Source organism: Tachysurus vachellii, chromosome 24 (assembly GCF_030014155.1).
Source record: "Tachysurus vachellii isolate PV-2020 chromosome 24, HZAU_Pvac_v1, whole genome shotgun sequence".
NCBI lineage: Eukaryota > Metazoa > Chordata > Actinopteri > Siluriformes > Bagridae > Tachysurus > Tachysurus vachellii.
The window spans coordinates 2,422,956-2,442,955 of NC_083483.1; the positions used below are offsets into that span (position 1 = coordinate 2,422,956).

At 39.7% G+C, this 20,000-nt stretch overlaps 1 protein-coding gene across 2 annotated transcripts in view; it reads right to left on the bottom strand.

Annotated features, from left to right (window-relative positions):
- Positions 1–20,000, bottom strand: part of LOC132839428 (receptor tyrosine-protein kinase erbB-4-like) — a 59,068-nt gene that overhangs the window by 33,128 nt on the left and 5,940 nt on the right. For both annotated transcript variants that reach the window (XM_060860393.1, XM_060860392.1), the window contains exon 2: positions 3,123–3,274. In XM_060860393.1, coding sequence (XP_060716376.1) covers positions 3,123–3,274 — 152 coding nt within the window. The remainder of the gene's footprint in view (positions 1–3,122; positions 3,275–20,000) is intronic.

Consider the following 20,000-nt stretch of genomic DNA (forward strand, 5'->3'; position numbering starts at 1 on the left):
CATAAAGACTATCCAGTGTTCATCCTTAAACTCTTATTCACAATTATTTCACAACACATTTATGCCCCTTTTCCACCGAGGCAGTTTGAGTGCAGGTTCGGAGCCTAATTTAGAACCAGTTCTTTCTTTTTCGACTCCCAAAGCACCGGCTCTGAACCAGGAAAAGTGGTTCTTAAGTAGCACCAAAACGTTGCTGGTCTAGACTTAAGAACCGCTTGTGTCAGGGGCTGTGGGCGGGGCTGGGGGCGGGGCTAATGTTAGCACCTTTGATAATGTACCTTAAGTATACTAATGTTTAATACACTTTTACTTTACCGTAATATGCGATATCATATCAATATACGATATGATACATTATCAGCACACATGATAGTAAGTAGCTACATGCTAAGGCTAACTTTTTTCTGTGTTAATGATAAAATAACATTATTATACTTTCTCGATAACAACCTCCGTTTATACAGATTACATGGAGCTGCACGTACACGTTGGATTCGCCGCGTTTGGGTGTTAATGTAGGTTCACAAAGCCATGAGCATTAACATTAAAGCAACATCCGCCATCGTTGATGTCGTGTTTGTGTTTGTCGCTGCTGCGCTAACGTTGCTGTGTAACGTGACACGTATACAATCCGACAAACCGGTTCTTAGAAGGTTCGCCAGTGGAACCAACTTTGAACCAGCACCAGCACTAGCTCTGAACCAGCACTCGGTTCTTTTTGGTGGAAAAGGGGTTTATGTTGACTTTACTGATTTTTGTTACTCTTCTACACCACAGAAAAGACCGGGTTCCCTTTTGACTCAAGACTTTTTCCTCATGATGTCACAGGAACTTTTCCTTGCCATCTCTTGATCTGAAGAAAGTTATGAGCATAAACTTCTTGTCATGTCCTAACAGTATGAGCTGAATGAATTTCATATACATGCTGGCTTATCTGTAAGATGATTGCTCTACACGTCTAACACGTCTTTATTAAAGCTGCACTCTGCTTTACATCTGTTCGTTAGCGCTCAGTGTATCGCTGTGAAGAAAAAAAAATAACCTTTGCATCATACTGTATATTCCAGAATTAATGGATTCCGCTGTATTACAAATGTCTTTATGATTTATCTTCCGGTTTTCAGTCTGTGAGGCTCCAAAAGGATCTCATGCAAAATTCAGAAGTAAATTTTGCATTTTGTAAATAAATAACTAAATAAACAAGCTTTTGAAAACTTACCCCACTCCCTCTATCCTTAAATGTTATCCTTAAAAACTTTATTTATCTTCGTCTGAGTTCTTGTGAATCCTTAGCAAAACTTTAATCATGAGAGAATCTTGCAGGAGGAAGAAAGGAAGGTAAGTGGGACAAACGCAATAAAACCTCAGGCAGTAAACACTTTATCCCTGTTAATGTCAGAGTTGATCAAATACAAACACAAAAACCTATTCTGTGCTCTAACTCAAGCACCAACTCTCAAAATTGTATTATTTTAACAAAATTAATTTATTCTGCTTCCGAAAAAAGCTGGTCAGAAGAAAGACGGGGCGATTTATCCCGACCCAGCTGACACCCGATGAACAAATGAACGCGACGGAGCGTCGTTCTCATATCTCCTGGCTCACTGTGTACAGTAAATCCATCAGCGTGAGGCTGTGGTGTGATGATCATTCCAAGAGATTGCTGAAGACATAAAACCGTTGTATCTTGCATCCAGTTGGAGAATAAACTATAAGAGCATCTAATGAGTCGTTTTTAACTGATTGTGTTTGATTAATTGTTCTAAATACCAAGGTTTTGTTTCATAAAAACTCCACAGTATCAACAATTGTGTGTGTTTTATAATTGGCTTATACTGTACCTGTGTTTCTACAGGAACGCCATAGTCGCCTGAAAAGCTCCCGATAAACGCTCGAGCTGCTCTCGTTCACGTGGACTAAATGGCACTGCTACGATGCCAGATAAAATTTCATGCGGCATGGAAAGGAAAACACAAACCCTGGAGGTGTTGGGAATCAAGGTAATAGCAATTCCCTCATTTCTGCCTAACGAGTGCTAATTATACTAATCCTGGTTTCATGGCACCCGTGTGGCGTCCAGGTTTTCTCCATTACATTGATGTGGGATAATGAGGTAGCATCTTTACAGCGCTCTCTTCCACAGCTCCACTTCAAGTCACAACGCTGCACCGCAAAGCCGTTGAATTCAGCGTTCTCTCGGGTCACTTGAAGGTTTTGACTGATGTACAGTAACACGGCTGCTGGTTTAAAAAATTCATTCTACTGGTATAAAACTTTATGGTTTAGAGAGTAACAGCTTACAGGACACAGTGTCCACTTTCAATACTGTGATGCTTTCTGTCAATTTCTATACATCTATACATCTTTCTAGATAACGACAACTAGCTTGTGCAACTTTACAGACGGAAAACAAGCGTGACCTCATAAATAAAAGGAAGTAATTGCTGCCAAAGTGCTGTGGTCTTTGTTGGGGTCTTTTATTTATTACGCACCCACTTAAACAATTTGAATATGGGATAAAATGACAATACTTTAAATCTATGGTGTACAAACTAGAGAAGATCTTTAACGCTTGAGAAAAATGACTCGTACAGACACAAATTATGTTTTGTTTTGTAACGACTTGTTAGCTGTTGGTTGATTGTGTATTTGTTCATAATAGCTGGTAATTTAACTTGATTACCGGCCACCCGACTATATATCAGTTCTCTGGATTGTAAGTTGTCAAAGGCTTGAGAAAGACTGAATAAAGAGCTGAGGTTTGAGCTCTCTTTCTCTTTCTGTCTCTTTCTGAGCTGTTTCTAGCTTGTGCTCCCCTGTGATAAGCACTCTCACTAACCCATCCCTCTCTTTGAACCGAGATGGCTGTCAGTCATCTGCATGTGAGAGGCAGAGAGCTTTGTGTTCGTGTGAGCGGCTGTCAGTTTATTTTCCCTGGCTTTCTCATATAAGGCTTCTGAACTCACAGCACTTTACTCAGAAGGTCCCTGAGTGGCCTGTGTAAAAAAAATAAAAAATTGCTTAGATACACCGCCTTCCATCGAAACTACTGTTCTTCGGATGTTTTTTCATTCAAATACAACAGGGACCACGATGTTAGGGTTAATGTTGTAGTGACTCACCTTGAGAAAGTTCAGGTTGCGGTTCCGCTCGATGCTGGTGATCTCTAGGTTTCCCATCACTACCTCGCAGTTCTCGTAGAACTTGCGCAGAGTGTGGTAGTGCTGGTCCAGATCTGACAGGGTGCTGAGCTTGTTATCGGTGCCCTCACACACTGCAAAACAAGGGAAATAAGCGGCAAGAGTGTAAAACTACTGCAAAACTGTCCTGATTAGGTTTTGCTGAAAAGGTGCACAGATTAAGGTTCAGTTACACAGATCAAGTTAAATACAGATCAGAAATATGCACTATAAAGTGGCCTAATAGGATCTTCACTGTTACTTCCGTTTCACTTCACATGTAACAATAACCCCAGCAACATACAGTAGGTATAAAATATGACACTATAACTGTCAGGAACTTTTTACCTGTTGGAACTTTAGTGACATGACATACGGCTAAGTACGGTGACCCATACTCAGATTTCGTTCTCTGCATTTAACCCATCCAAAGTGCACAAACACAGCAGTGAACACACACACACACCGTGAACACACACCCGGAGAAGTGGGCAGCCATTTATGCTCCGGCGCCCGAGGAGCAGTTGGGGGGGTTCGGTGCCATGCTTAAGGGCACCTCAGTCATGGTATTGCCGGCCCGAGACTCGAACCCACAACCTTAGGGTTAGGAATCAAACTCTCTAACCATTAGGCCACGACTTTAGTCTCTTGTGCCATGTTTTTTAGTTAACATCTTGTGTTCACGTGTCTGCCCCGCCATAGTCTTAATTCCTTCCCACCTCTGCACACATGTTCCTCATGGTTTCTTTTCTTTTTCCCAGTGCTTCCTGGTTTTTGTGTTATGTTTTATGTATTAAATATAGATTTTAGCTATCCTGTGTTTGGGTCTGGGTTTTTATCCTTGAAGACACCTCCGTTTCTCTGACAATAACCTTACAATTTGACATCTAATGGCATGTCTGTAATACCTTGTAATTAACTTTGTAACCTGATCACACATCTTAACTCCTGTCACATGCCTTCCACCGTCCATCCAGACATAACCATCTGCTCCAACAGCTGGACAACCTCATTTGTCAGACATGTGTCATTTTGCCCATACGTTGGTTCACTGGGGCTCACCACAACCTACAAGTAGGCTAAAAAAACCTAGTAATACCATGACATGCCACTCTCCTCCTCATGGAGCCTGGAGACTCCAGGGAATGTGCGTTTGTGACAAATATGGAGATAGTATCTGCAAACTCTTCCTAGGATATTCATGTGATATACACTGACCCTGGAGGTTGGAAAGGGGTAAACAAAATGCTAGTTATTTATGAACCTATAAATAACTGCAGATAAACACTGCAGATAAACCTGCCTTGGTCCCTGATGCTTGGAACTTGGAACTCCAAACCAGCAGGAACCACAGAGTAAAAGGTTGCAGGTACAGACAGCTGTTTGCGATGGTACTTCATTCATATTACATATGAGGCACATGTGCACATGAACAAGAAGGTATTTAGATGTTCAAATATCACCCCAGTTATAAGGAGCGAACTGTCATGAGTTTTGGACCGTGAGTAACAGCGAGACTTCGAGTTTTGGTTTAGCAGTTCTGGAGTATGAGTTTTGGAATGAGAGGTTAAAATGCAAGATTTAAAATATGGTATTCAAAATTTCTTCTTCTTCTTCTTCTTCTTTTGGCTTTTCCCTTCAGGGGTCCCCACAGCGAATCATCTCTCTCCACCTATCCCTGTCTTCTGCATCCTCAACACTTGCACCCACTAGCTTCATATCCTCATTAATTACATCCATATACCTCCTCTTTGGCCTTCCTCTTTGCCTCCTGCCTGGCAGCTCCATGTCCAACATTCTCCTACCAATATACTCACTCTCCCTCCTCTGAACATGTCCAAACCATCTTAATCTGTCCTCCCTAACTTTGTCCCCCAAACGTCCAACATGAGCTGTCCCTCTGATGTACTCGTTCCTAATCCTGTCCAATCTTGTCACACCCAAAGAGAACCTCAACATCTTCAGCTCAGCTACCTCAAGCCCAGACCCCTGTCTCTTTTTCAGTGACACTGTCTCTAAACCATACAGCACGGCCGGTCTCACCACCGTCCTGTTCACCTTCCCCTTGATTCTCGCTGATATTTTCCCATCACACAGAACTCCTGACCCCTTCCTCCACCCATTCCAACCTGCCTGCACTCGCTTCTTTACTTCTTTCCCACTCTCTCCATTACTCTGGACTGTTGATCCTAAGTACTTAAACTCCTGTACCTTCTTCACCTCTTCACACTGTAACCTTACTGTTCCACTTCCCTCCCTTTCATTCTCACACATGTAAGTGACTGAATGAGATTCACAGCGTGGATTACAGATGGTGAGTTTTGCTCATTAACTTCAAGGTCAATTTATAAGGATTAGTGTAAAGATAAGACTTATAACCCTACTGGTGTTACATACAACATTAAAAGGTATTAATTCCAAATCATTGGTATCAGAAATATGGTGCGGGTTCAGTGTTGGTGCATTTCTAATAGAAGCAGAAATCAATGAAGCTTGAATTTATTTACCTGCAAAACAACATTCGTTTTTTTTTTTTTTACATTTACAATTCAGTGAGGCATTTCATAGACCTTCAATTTGCATTTCTATTCCGGCATCAAGTGAGTATGGGCTCATGCCATATCCATCCTGGATAAGCATTGGCTGTCAACATCCTCGGCTCATTTATCAGCTTACTGTTTGGACTCTTAATAGCTCCACTCTCAGAGGGCCTAAATGCCAGTGGACAAGATTTAATGCCACAGTGACTCAAAACATGACTGATTACAATGAGTGTAAATGGCTGTTATTTTTATTCTCTCTAGGTATTTCTGGGCAAAATGCTTTTATGTGAGGTCAGTTTATGAGGTAAAAAAAATACAACACAGCAGCTTTAGATGAATGTAATGCTTTTTCATTTTTTAGCAATAAATATGAGCCATTACACCTCCATCGTAAACACATTTTGTTTGCCCTATTCATCATCTCTAATGTTTACACTAAAAATATAATAAAATCTGTATAGAGCAAAAATCTGCAGAAAAATATGTTTAATATTTACACTTTAGCCACTGTTTGTTATCTCCATACATTTCAGATTAGCGTGAATTTCTTTTGTCTGGTATTTAGCCCCTATCTGAGATCATTTTAAAACAGTTGATCTTTTCCTACACAGGGTTGCAAGGAACCTGGAGCCTGTCCCATGGAACTTAAAAGTGGGGTCTCCCATGTTTGAGAAATGCTTCAGAAAATGAGTCGGAAAGACAAACAAAACAAAAACAAAGCAAACGTGTAGCCAATGAGCAGAAAGGGGCGTGTCTTGTCAATATGGGCGGAGAGAGTGTTCAGTGCGCATGTGTGACATTAGCAGAAAGCGGTTTTAACATTGACATGGAGGATAAAAACAAAGAAAGAAAGAGAAGAAAGACTTACGATAAGGTAAGAAGTAGGACGTGTTAATATAGGATCAGCTTTCCAGCGCTGGAGAGAACTGAAGGAGCAGGAAGTTGGTCACATATTCACTTTTCTATCGTAGTAATGTAGAGACGCAGCTACAACCGTGTTTTGTGTAGTAACAGTGTTTAGCTCAGGAGTTATTGACTCAGGAAACTCCAATCTGTGAATATGTGACCAACTTTACTTAAGACGCCGAGGCGCTTTTTTCCTTCTCGATAGGTGAGTAACGTTGGTTTTGTTTTGTTACACAGAACTAATATATGCCTTTGTCCTTTACATGATTATGCTTGTGTGTCATTTTTGCTTGTTTGTTTATCTGCAATCGTATTGTTCTTCACTTCAGCTATGATAAAGACACATTTCTGTCCATTAGTTGCCTGAGTTACGTATGTATGTGTGGGCGGAGCTATCAATACAGGGGTGGGACCCATTTGGGTTAGGGGTGTGTTTGTTTTGGTGATTTTATATGTCAACATTGGCTTTCAAACAACGGAGACCCCACCTTTAAGGCACAGAGAGAGGGATACCCTGGATGAGATGGACTTTTTAAAAATCTAGAATAAATCTGTCTCTCTGCTGTTATTTTGAGGTTTAAATACATAACCTGATTGACTTAATACAGGAAATGTTCAGTATGAAATATATGGACTAAAAAAATTAGCTTGAATATCTATTAGTTGTTTGTAAACTTTTGACCTTAACTAAATTTTATTTTTTTTTTTTAAATACTGATGGCATTTAAAAATCAGATGCTCCTCTGTCCTGGTCACTGCCTACTGAATTTATATAAATGCCAGATATTTTACAGCCTCCCAGTTCATTTAGGTGAAAGTGGTGATAAAATGAAAATGTCATCTCGTCTGCTGAAATCAAAGACTGTAATAACGCAGAATCAAAACTTCACCAAGAACCCACTTACATTGTAGACTGAAAAAAATTCCACCACAGCAGAAAAGATCTTGTAAGTGTTTAATATGTTTAAACTTCAGGGTAAGAGCAGCATCCCTTAAAATAATGGTGAGTTAATGAAGGCAGTTCAGGTCGGTGTAGCCAGCACTGCTTTTCCCTTTCAGCCAAAGAACATCATTGGCAAGATCTTGTGCTGTAGAGACCAGATAACGTCTCCCTCAAGCTCAGGGATATGCAACATTAGATTGGTGAATTGGTAATATTTTTTTTTCCAGCATTGTCAGCAGACTGTCATGGTGGCAGCATTCAACAACGTGACAAATAAAAACAAAGGAAAGACAATGTTCATGGTTAGTGAGGCGACCTTGAGAGAAGGACTAAAGATACATTCTGTGATATCTAATAGGAGATCCAAGAAGCCGTGCCTTAGTCAGTCTACTCTATGATCGAGACTGATATGGAACTACCCTTTTTTCCCCATGGTGAGTAATTCACTTGATTACATTTTCCAAAAAAATTATTTCAGCTCATTTTTTATTGCTTTTCAAGGAAAAAGCATAAAAAACCAAACCACTCCTCTGACCACAGTAAAAAAAAAATCACAGTAGAAAACAACACAGCACTGACTATGACTCCTGGAGAAACACAGTGACCTCATGACCTCACCAAGTCGAATCTGTCAGGTTTGTGGTAAGAAACTGAGCTAAATCGATGTGTTTTTATTATTGTGTTGGATGGTCTAACATGCCCGAGGGCATTACAGTGGGTCCTGTCACCAGGTCTGTCTGAGTACCAAGCTTATTATAGGAATGTGTCTGAAAGACCTGCAATGAAGTAAAGCTCTCCTGCATAAGATGGTGATAGATGTTTGGAGCTTTACACACGGAGTGTATTGTTGTGTTTTGAAATAAAATAACTTCCTGTTTTCTTTTTTTGTCTGTAGTATTGTAATGTTTGGGGATTTGATGTGCAAAACAGCATGACTGACTTCAGCACCAAGGACAGCTCTTTCAACCAAAACTCTAATAAATGAATATGGACCTGAGGCTGAGCACGGTTCAATCATGCACAGCTGGAATCCACTGATTACTCTGACTCTCCACAGCTGGATATGGCTCAGAGGGAGATAAAAGTGTTGTTTGTTGAAGAAAAAAACTTTTGTTGCCTTGCATACCCTTACTGACTCACTCCCACTCCAGTACACTGAAAACTCCCTGGAGAAATAGTGGACTAGAAATAGTGGTGCAGACTCCATCTCAGCATCGCACTGCCAGAACCAGGCACAAACACACCCACAATGTCATCTCGACACTAGCCAGTCACCTGGGCATCTGTGAGATCATGTATGTGGAAGAGACAGATAATTTCCTCTCAATGTGTTGTGCTGATGTGCGACATATTTGCACATGGAAAGGACACCATGGAACAACGGAAACAAGGCTTTATTGAATTCACTTAACATAATTATAGCTGTCATAAACAGGAACTATTAAACCCCATCATGTGTTTTTTTTTTCCTCTCAGAAAGGTCATAATGATCAAACTGCACTGAAATGTTTCTGGATGTGAAAATCTGTTCCCATAAATCAAACCGTGCACAAACTCCCATATGTGGACAAGTAGACTATTTCTGTGCCTACTGGCTATGCAAACACCATAGTGTGTGTGGGGATAAGACGCAAGTACAAAAAGCAAACATTAAAGTAAAGGTTGAACCTGAAAAACTGGGATATGTATAATCCATATATGAGCTTCAATTGTGCAAAGAATACTTGCATGGAATTCTAAGCTGACATGTTTCCTACATTGGATTTTCCATTAATATGATGTTTTTTGGTGATAGTGAAACACGAGCATTATCTATACGCTTACACTCAAACATTATATAATTACAAATAAAATACATTATAATGCACCTTCCTTCCTCGAACTGCGAGCATTTGCACTGGTCCACTTTTATGTATCCTGCACCAATTTACAGTTAGTTTTTCAGTTGCAATGTATGTAACATTTTAATGGACATTTGCACTGGGCACGTTGCACATACTGCACAAATGAACAATTACTGTTGCTATTTTTATTTCCATCAAATTGTTTTTTTTCTTTTCTTTTTTTTTGTAAATCTTTATACTCATACACATTTTTTTCTATTTGTAACCTTTGTTTCTTATATTTATGCTGCTTCTTTATTATTACTATGCACCACCAACACACCAAGACAAATTCCGGTACATGTAAACTTTACTGTACCTGGAAATAAACCTGATTCTGTTTATACTATATGCTAATTTAGGCTAATTTTTTATAATAAAACTTATAATACAAACAATTGTAACTACAGTATAGTATAGTAACTATAGTAACACAGGTGTTCCACAGGGCACTGTACTTGGTCCTCTTCTTTTCTCCCTGTATACTCACTCTCTTGGTGAAGTTATTTCCTCACATGGGTTCTCTTACCACTGCTATGCTGATGATACACAACTTATCTTCTCTTTCCCACCCTCAGATACCACAGCTTCTGTTCGGATCTCAGCATGTCTGGCAGAAATATCATCATGGATGACTACTTATCAGTTAAAGCTCAATCCTAGCAAAACTGAACTGCTGTTAATCCCAGATGATTCATCCCCAGGTCATGATCTTGCTATATCCTTGCACAACGATCTGTTCCCTTCAGCCACAGCTCACAACCTTGGGATTAACATGGACAATCAACTGTCCTTTTCCTCTCATGTTGCTAATGTGACTCGCTAATGTCGGTTTCTTCTCTACAACATTAGAAGGATTCGGCCATTTTTGTCCACACAGGCTGCTCAGGTACTTGTTCAGTCTCTTGTCATTTCTACACTGGATTACTGCAACGCACTGCGCTATGAGTGCAATCCGTCCTCTGCAAATGATCCAAAATGCAGCTGCATGGCTTGTTTTCAACCTGCAAAAGTTCTCGCATACCACCTCACTACTGTGTTCCTCCACTGGCTTCCGGTAGCTGCACACATCAGATTCAAAACACTGATGCTGGCCTACAAAGCCAAAAACGGACCAGCTCCCTCTTACCTCAAAGCCCTCATCACTCCTCACACTGCACCACACACCCTCCGATCTACAGCACTGCTTGACTGGTTCCACCATCTCTCAGGGTAAGAGGCAAGTATACTACAAGACACTTCTCTGTTCTGGCACCAAGGTGGTGGAATGAACTTCCCCTAGAGGTCCGGACAGCTGAGTCACTGGCTATTTTCAAGCGGCGGTTGAAGACCTACTTATTCAGGAAACACTTCAACTAGCACTTCTTTCCTTATCTTTTGCATTTATAAAAAAAAAACAAAAACAAAAAAAAAGAAACCTTTTTCAGTGTAACTTTGAACAATGTTTTAAACTCATGGTATCTTAAGTATGTAACTTAGTGAACCAGCATTAATGATTCAATGATAGAGATTTAAGCACTTATGTACGTCGCTCTGGATAAGAGCGTCTGCTAAATGCTGTAAATGTAGTAACAAAGTCTTCAATATACCTTGTTTTATTTTTATATAAACATATTTAATATGTTTAAGAGACTAAATAAATGGGTATGATTTTGACTGAATTGCTGACATCGTCCTCAATATTTGAGGAACTGTGGTAATGAATAAGACATCAGATATGAAGAGCAGGGGACATGAAGAGCAGAGGCAAAGGTACAAAGTTGCTAGCATAGGCAAACTGAATCCAGTAGCAGTGCCAAATTGAAAAGAAATGCCATGAGAGTAAAAGCAAAAGGAAAAAGCTGTGTACAAGCCCAGAGCGAGGTGCCATCTGGACCGATCCTGGCCAAAACTCTAATCACGTTCTCCATTCATTTCTTATGTCAAACTGTCCGACAGCAGAACTGATCAGAGTCCCAACATTTTTACACTTTACTTAATTTTTAATACTTTTTTTCAAAAGTAATACTAAACTACTACTAATACAATAAGCATACAAATAAATATAAATGATTTATAAACTAAAAAAACTAAAAAAATGTAAAAAGACATAAAGGCCATCTTATTAGAAAATTTTTGCTAACTTGCTCATTTTACCTGGCAATGTTTACCTAGAATTAGCCTGTTTTCTTTGCTAATGTCAGGTTAAACTATCACTGATTAGAGTAGCTAATGCAGTTGGTCAGATTCATGCTAATGGTGAATTGTGTTTATTTAAATTTGGTTATTATTTCAGTTTTGATTTACTTCATTAGCAAACTAGAAAGGGTCAGTCATGTAGATCACATTCAGTTTCATGTTAATTTACGTAATTAGAATACATCTATCACCAATAAAATGATTCTAATTAGCCCCGAATAAAGATGAGCAGTTTATGTAGGATTATCTTCACATCTTCTTGGATTTATCTAACTGCTGAAACCAATGAAAAAATGGAGGCCCATAACACCACCACCACTACTAAAAATGTATAAAAAGGACCAGAGAAGTACTGATTACTCTCAGCACGTGTCAACAATCTTGCATATTCTTTACATGTCTGGGCTTTGGTGTAGGGCAGTTAAACAGGAGCCTATTCTCACAAAAAAAACATTGAAGCTTGGTGCAAACCAGTGCACATCACCAAAAGAACATCATCCCCACAATGCAGCATTGTTATTGCAGCGTCATGCTTTAGGGCTGAAAGTTGGGTTACCATAAGATTGGGGTTGCAAAGGGGCGGAAAGTTTCTGGTACATTTCCGGTAAATTTCCGTGGGAACTAAATCTGGGGAATTTTGGAAATATTCCAAATTGGAAACTTTACGGGAATTTACAGGAATTTATGGTAATTATTTGGAAATATAGGGAAATTTATAGAAACTATATCATATACAAACATTTTGTTTGGCCATAAAACTCCTAATTTACTGCTTATTAAGTGTTAGTAAGGTAGTTATTAAGTTTAGGGTAAACTTTACTGTACCCAGTAAATTAAGTATTGGGTACAATTAAGAATGCAGATTAAGGCACTAATATGTGCTTAATAAGTACTAATAAATAGCCAATATTCTATTAATATTCATGGTAATAAGCAACTAGTTAAATGACCCTAAAATAGTGTTACTGTGCATGTTATTGAAGAATGCAAGTACATGCAGGGGGTTTGGCCTCAATGGCCCTCCAGTAAGCAGTGTGCTGTGTGCAAGTGACCGAGGAATACAGGGTACAAATTCAACTTAAATTGCATTAAATCTTGTTGTTTTAAACACAATTATGATGCAAGATTTTTTTTTAACGACATTTAAAGTTCCTTGTTATAGGCAACTCTGCATTTTTATTAAATTCTCAGTTAATTCCCATGGAAAGTTTCCAGCCTTGATGGAAAAGAAGTCCCCTTTCAGCATGACAGTGGAATGGCATCATCAAAAGGTCAATGTTTTTGAATGATCTAACCAGACTTTAGCTTGGTTAGATATTTTACATCACAAAAATCTGCCAATGTTACAGGCGTGTGTAGACATTAGAGAGCCATTGTACTCATAGTCAGTGTTTATTTCTCAATGTTTATTTCTCTTAGTCTCTAAAAATTCACTTTTTTTTCCTGAGTCAAAATATAAAACTGGGCATCACAGCAGAGCTTTTATTTTCCCATTGGCCTGGCTAATGAATTCATCATTATCGACCCCTGAAACACATGAACATCTCTGGATGGAGCTGTGGAACAGAGTCTCGAGGAAACACTGGGTGATATCCGTGTACTCACATTCATCCCGTCTCTCAGTCTCTCTGCGGATCTGCCGGTTTGACCTTCCAGTGAAAATGGATGCTAAACCCTGTGGGCATGACGCTGCTGTGACTCCGCATAGAGACAACTGCTTTAGACAAATAAAATCGCCTCTGGAAATGTTCCCTGAACAGAGACAAACTGCTGCAATTAAGGCACAATAAGTACAATGAAGGGGGAAGAAGGACGTCCTGAGAGTCCCAAACCACTAGAATGAAGCAAATAATGCCCGTGTATGTCCCTGAGTAACAAATAACCCCCCGGTCTTTACACATCTGTAAGATTCCAAGTCTAATTTTATTATTATAATTATTTTTATCATCGTCACAGTGCACAATCTTTCATTTATTAGGCTCACTTTCTTGTCTGTAGGCTCCGTGTTAACCTTCACAAACACAAAAATATGTGAGTTCTGAATATAAGAAACCCACAAAGTTTAACCACCGACATAAAATGTGTCACAAGCTGATAAAGTAGAAGAAATCATGTTGTCTCCTGAATAATCGACGTCTTTTCCTCCATGGGCTCAGCAGGAGCAGCTTTGGTCAACAGCAGGACGTGTGTGTTTGTTCCTGGGTTAACTACACACCTGCTGGTATTAAATGTGTTCACTCACTAATCTTTCCTCCTTTATGAAGTCTGACACACACACAGGTTTAAAACCACACTGTTGCACATCTACTAACACACGTTCTAATTATATTTATTATTAATGACATTTGCGAGTAAACCTTCTGCCGCAATGTCATCTGTTAATGGTAAACTTTGGTTGCTAAGCAACATAACAGAGAAAGGCTGCTCTATGGGGACGCAGATGACTTGCAGATGATTGTTACAACAAACACAGCTCAGCCAATCAGATTTTGGATCTGTTTTATAACAAAGAAGAATGTACCCTACTTTAAAGGTGGGGTCTGCAATGTTTGAGAAATGCTTCAGAAAACTGAGTCGAAACGACAACAACAACAACAAAACAAAACAAAAACAAAACTAACATGTAGCCAATGAGCAGAAAGGGGCGGGTCTTGTCAATATGGGCGGAGAGAGTGTTCAGTGCGCATGTGTGACAAAGCGGATTTAACATTGACATGGAGGATAAAAACAAAGAAAGAAAGTGAAGAAAGGCTTACGATAAGGTAAGAAGTAGGACGTGTTAATATAGGATCAGCTTTCCAGCGCTGGAGAGAACTGAAGGAGCAGGAAGTTGGTCACATATTCACAGATTGGAGTTTCCTGAGTCAATAACTCCTGAGCTAAACACTGTTACTACACAAATAACACCTCTTTTCTATCGTAGTAATGTAGAGACGCAGCTACAACCGTGTTTTGTGTAGTAACAGTGTTTAGCTCAGGAGTTATTGACTCGGGAAACTCCAATCTGTGAATATGTGACCAACTTTACTTAAGACGCCGAGGTGCTTTTTTCCTTCTCGATAGGTGAGTAACGTTGGTTTTGTTTTGTTACACAGAACTAATATATGTCTTTGTCCTTTACATGATTATGCTTGTGTGTCATTTTTGCTTGTTTGCTTATCTCAATCGTATTGTTCTTCCCTTCAGCTATGATAAAGACACATTTCTTTCCATTAGTTGCCTGGGTTACGTATGTATGTGTGGGCGGAGCTATCAATACAGGGGTGGGACCCATTTGGGTTAGGGACGTGTTTGTTTTGGTGATTTCAAATGTCAACATTGGCTTTCAAACATCGAAGACCGCACCTTTAATAGACTAAACTAGCTAGCTTGATATGAATTAGCTTTTTAGCTTTGTTTTTGAGGTTAACAGAGTAATGAGATGCATGCTGAAGCATTTTACTTGCCCACTGGAATAACTGTACGATTTATTTCCTCATTTGAGTCTGGCACATTGCTGTGTTTGTTTTGCGTGTTTTGTAGTTTCTGGGTATTTGATGTATCATTAAAACGTATCTATAAACTACACGGAATGGGACCCAACATTGGAAGTCGTAAGTTCTTCTTAAAGCTAAACTGCGTGTAAAATGCTGAATTATATTAAAAGGAGGTAGTTGGAGCTTGGTGGCATTTTAATAAGCACCCAGCTGTTTAATTCTGGTTTGTTTACAACGGCTTACTAATGAGGATTTATTTACCCGGTGAATGTTTGTTAAAGCTTTAAAACAACACCAAGATCAAGTTTACTCTTAAGCCAGTAGCTGAAATAAACTACAAAGGAAGTACTGGAATGACACAAAAGCCTGATCACTGGCTCTTAGCTGCTGAAGTAAGAGTAATGACCCATTCACCACTGCCAAATACAGGCAGATAAATTAGTGTCTACTCCCTACACAACCATGTACACACACACACACACACACACACACAGGGAATAATCTCTTCTTGCCTACAGCAATCCCTTAATCCGGCAGTGAGTGAGAGATGATCCTAAACACTCTGTGTGAAATCTACACACATCTATGTCCAAAGGCATTGTGTAGTTTCTGAATAATGTATCGATGAATCCTGCACTGCAGTAAAAGAGCATTTTATTCGACATACAGGATGTAAAAAAAAAAAAAAAAGGAAACGAAACCATGAAATGGAGGTTTTGTGATTCTGAATGACAAAGTTAGCCAAGGTTGTGCCGATTAGCCGTAGCATTACAAAATGAGCTCGTTCCTTTTTTTAAGGCTCATCAGACACAAGCTTCTTTCCACACATCTCCTTTTTTCCCCATGTGGATTCTGTCTATGTGTTTTGCAAGATATTAGAAAGCATCACGTGGCAAGAACACAGTTACCAGCCACAGAGCTAGTAGTTTTCAAGTGTATTATTTTTTTTTTCAGATAACCAGTAACTAATGGAGCATTCGGTTCAGATACAAGGCAATTGTCTTCCTCACACCAAATAGCTGAGAATCTTGACCAGCTTTAAAACTTAAATAATATAGAAAGCCTATGTAAATGTTATAGCGAAGCTACCTACGTACTAATGATCACGCTGAACTTGTGTGACCACAGCCCTTCACTGTGGGACTAGAACAATGTTCAGATCAACCACTTTGCACTATAATGGAGTGATGAGGTGTGTGTCGGACGCATGGGATTTTTCAGGCATAATAAAAAGACACACCCATCCATCCCACTCTCAATCAGCTCTCAGGGAACTGTAGACTCTCTCATCCACTTCTATACAACAGCTTCACCACTTCACCCTTTATCTGCCTGAAAGAAGCACCGCTGATTAGCCTGCTTAGGTGCCATGAGTGTTAACAGGGAATGTAGATTATCCAGTGCACGAAGGCTGACGCTGGATGAGCTCCAACACTCAGCGAGTAAATTACAGCTTCTGCTTTTCACTAGTGGCTAATGCAAGAGCTGAGAGGTGAGAGGATTCTCTATAGCACAAAGAGCTAAACTCAGACTCTGCATAGCAAATGAAATCGTGTATGACATGTAATGCCCTTGTTCTCGCTTACATCGTGTGCTGCCTTGTTTCTTTTGATAAATCTGCTAAAGACCTGGGGAAAGAGAATGATATTAAATAAAAACAAGGTCATAAATACATGTATGAGATTCATAACGTCAGAACTCAAACTATCCATCCATCTATCTATACGTTCAAAAACATCTTACACAAGGTTGTGAGGAACCTGGAGCCTAGCGCAAGGTACCCAGGGCACTAAGGCAGTGGACACACCGGATGGAGTGCCAATCCATTCTACAAGATTAGCCAGGAACAAGAATATCACTTTCTCACAATAAAATATATTCCTCAGCTTTCAGTAGGGCTGGGCGATAAAATGATAACGATATGAATCGCGATAGACACATGATCGATATCAATAAAAAATGTGTTCGATAAAACGTTCGATATTTTTTATTTATTTGCCGAAAGAAAACAGAGGTTGCGAAGCAAGTTTGGTTGCATTAACAAAGGCACTCGCTCTCTGGTAACCTAGCAACGTAGGGAGTGAGATGCTAACGTTTGGTTGCGCCATATCGTCGTCTCGTGCCGGTCTGCTGGATTCCTCTTCAGTAACCGGCGACTGATGAGCAGAAAATGAGCCAGAGCGAGCGAGGAAATTGTAAATAAAAGAGGAAAAGTCAGCTACTTTTTCATATTTCTGCAGGTTTTATATTTCAAACAATGTTACTGTAGTGTATCAGGTTTGTTTTTTATATTACAGATGTATCTCAGTCTACCTCAGTTTTATTTATGTTTACAAAACACTTTATTCACCAGAAGGTGAACAGCTAGTGAACTTTTCTAGCACTAAACTTGCACTAAATTTCTTACATTTTCTTTCATTTTGCACCTTAAATGTTAAGAGATAATTGTTAAGTGTTCATTGTGACTTTAGACTTATGTTTACATTATAATTATTAGAGTTTTCCTGCTTGTTGACATTTCTGTCTTAATAACTGAGGGGATTACGATCAGAGGAAGGTTAAGTTTAAAATAATATTTTAATTTAAATGGGTCATAAAAAATATCAATAATTATTGATATCGTCTGATATGAAACACTAATATTGTGATACAGTTTTCAGCCATATCGCCCAGCCCTAGCTTTGATTTTGTCCTACAGCGTGCAGGCAGAGCAACCCACAGGTCAACAGACTGGTTGTGGTAGAACGGCAGTGAATTTCTCAGCTTACGCTGTGCTTTTGGATGAAGTTACCTAACTTTCACAGCTGAAGGTGAAGATCCAGTAATCCATCCTCAGATCCTCAGCTCCATTCAGCGGCACAGACAGGAGCAATTTAAAGATAACATCTTCGCTCTTAAATAGCTTTGTGCACCACTAACACCACACTGATGACGAGTCAGGAAGGGGTTTCTATTAGATTTAGATTATGTACCACATTCCCTACATACAAGTCCCTGCGAATGAGTCATTTCAGATGCCACCAACCTCACGGCTGCCAACTCTATTGTGTATCTCTCATTTATCTTCATAGCTAATGTCAAAACACAATCCCTCCCCTCCCCACCACCCCCACACTCCTTTTTAAAATCACTCACTTCTCTGACTGGCCGACCAAAACAACATCTGCATGTTTGAGCAGCTGCTGAGTTTGTAGCTCTATTGTTGGCCCAAATTCTTTCACTCATGAAGACAAACGCTGCACCCATCACCGGTGTGACAGCCACTGATTTGGAGTAGAGGAACAACAGAGGGGGAAAAAGGGAGATAGATAAAAACGAAAGGGAGATAAAGAGAGGTGATGAATTTTGAAAGGAATAATATAAAAAAAAAAAAAAAAAAAAAGACAGACTTGTAAAGAGTAGACGAATATGAAAACAAAAATTGAGAGAGGATGAGAACAGGCAAAGAGGATGGAAAATAAATAAATAAATCAGGATAAAAAGTCCTCCAGTTCAAACAGCCTAAAGTGTTGCCTTATAGTAAAGGGAAGGATACGTGATAAAAGTGCACATGTACGGCTCATAGGCTTTAGTTGTGACAGCGATCAGACAGCATCACTCATGCTGTAGCTTCGTCATAGTGGAGAATCAAGAATGATAAAGGGCTGCAGGGGAGAATTCAATGAGGGCAAAATCAAGCACACACACACGCACGCACACAAACAGGCACACACACAAACACGCACACACACAAACACGCACACACAAACACGCACAAACATGCACGCACACAAACGCGCACACACACACACACGCACGTACACACACACACAAACACGCACACACACACAAACAAACGCACACACACACACAAACACGCACACAAACGTGCACACACACACAAACACGCACACACACACACACAAACGCGCGCGCACACACAAACAGGCGCGCACACACAAACAGGCGTGCACACACCTTTAAGTACAGTGTGTAAGTAAGTGTGCATAACAGGACAAATTTCCCTGCATATAAAATAAATGATATATTCTTCTCTATAAAACATACACTAAGCTTTAAATGTATACAAACTGACTACAAACTAAATGATTTGTGCTTTTCCTCGTATATCTGGCTGCCAACGTTCACCTTCCAGTGTGTTCCAGGAGAGATGGAGCGATGATCGAGGAAATAATGAGACCGCCTAGGTTCATGTCTATTATACTCTAACCCCTCTAACAGAGCTGGCGTTCACTCAGGGACTCTGGAAATTTGGCTCTGGCGCTGACTTTTCTCCTTCGCTTTGTACGCCACACAGTGATGGTCATTAGCAATAAGAGGATCAGTGCCAGAGAGTTAGTAGAGATACGGTGTGGATCTATGAGTACTTTACGAGCCTGCTGTCTTAGACTTAATCACTTAAATTAGCATTATAGGCTAATGGTTAAAACCTGGTGCAGTTTCTTAATGACCTGGTCCTGATTCAGAATGGCGATGTGCTGCATTCGGGGGATCCAGTGATAAATTAGTAGTGTGTGGACGAATAGTTCCTGTGATCTGTAGCTGTCAAACACATTGTCGAACACTTTAGAGAAAAAGAAAGCATGAAGAAATGTCTTTCACTGCAGCCTGATGGGGGGGAGAGTTGATCGCTAAAAACAAACATATACTGTAAAGGGTTTTGTTATCTATCTTATCATATCATATCTCAATAATTCATACAACCGTGGCAATTATGAAGGTATTACGTATCAGTAAAGTATCGACGCTCAAATGGCGATTGCTGTAACACACTTACTGCTCGCAGCTTTAGACTCAATCATGCAAACTGTTTTGTGCACAAGTTTACTTACTTATTCTCCAAAATCTTATCTAAAAATAATTACGATGCTCATGCTGGCCTAATAACATTT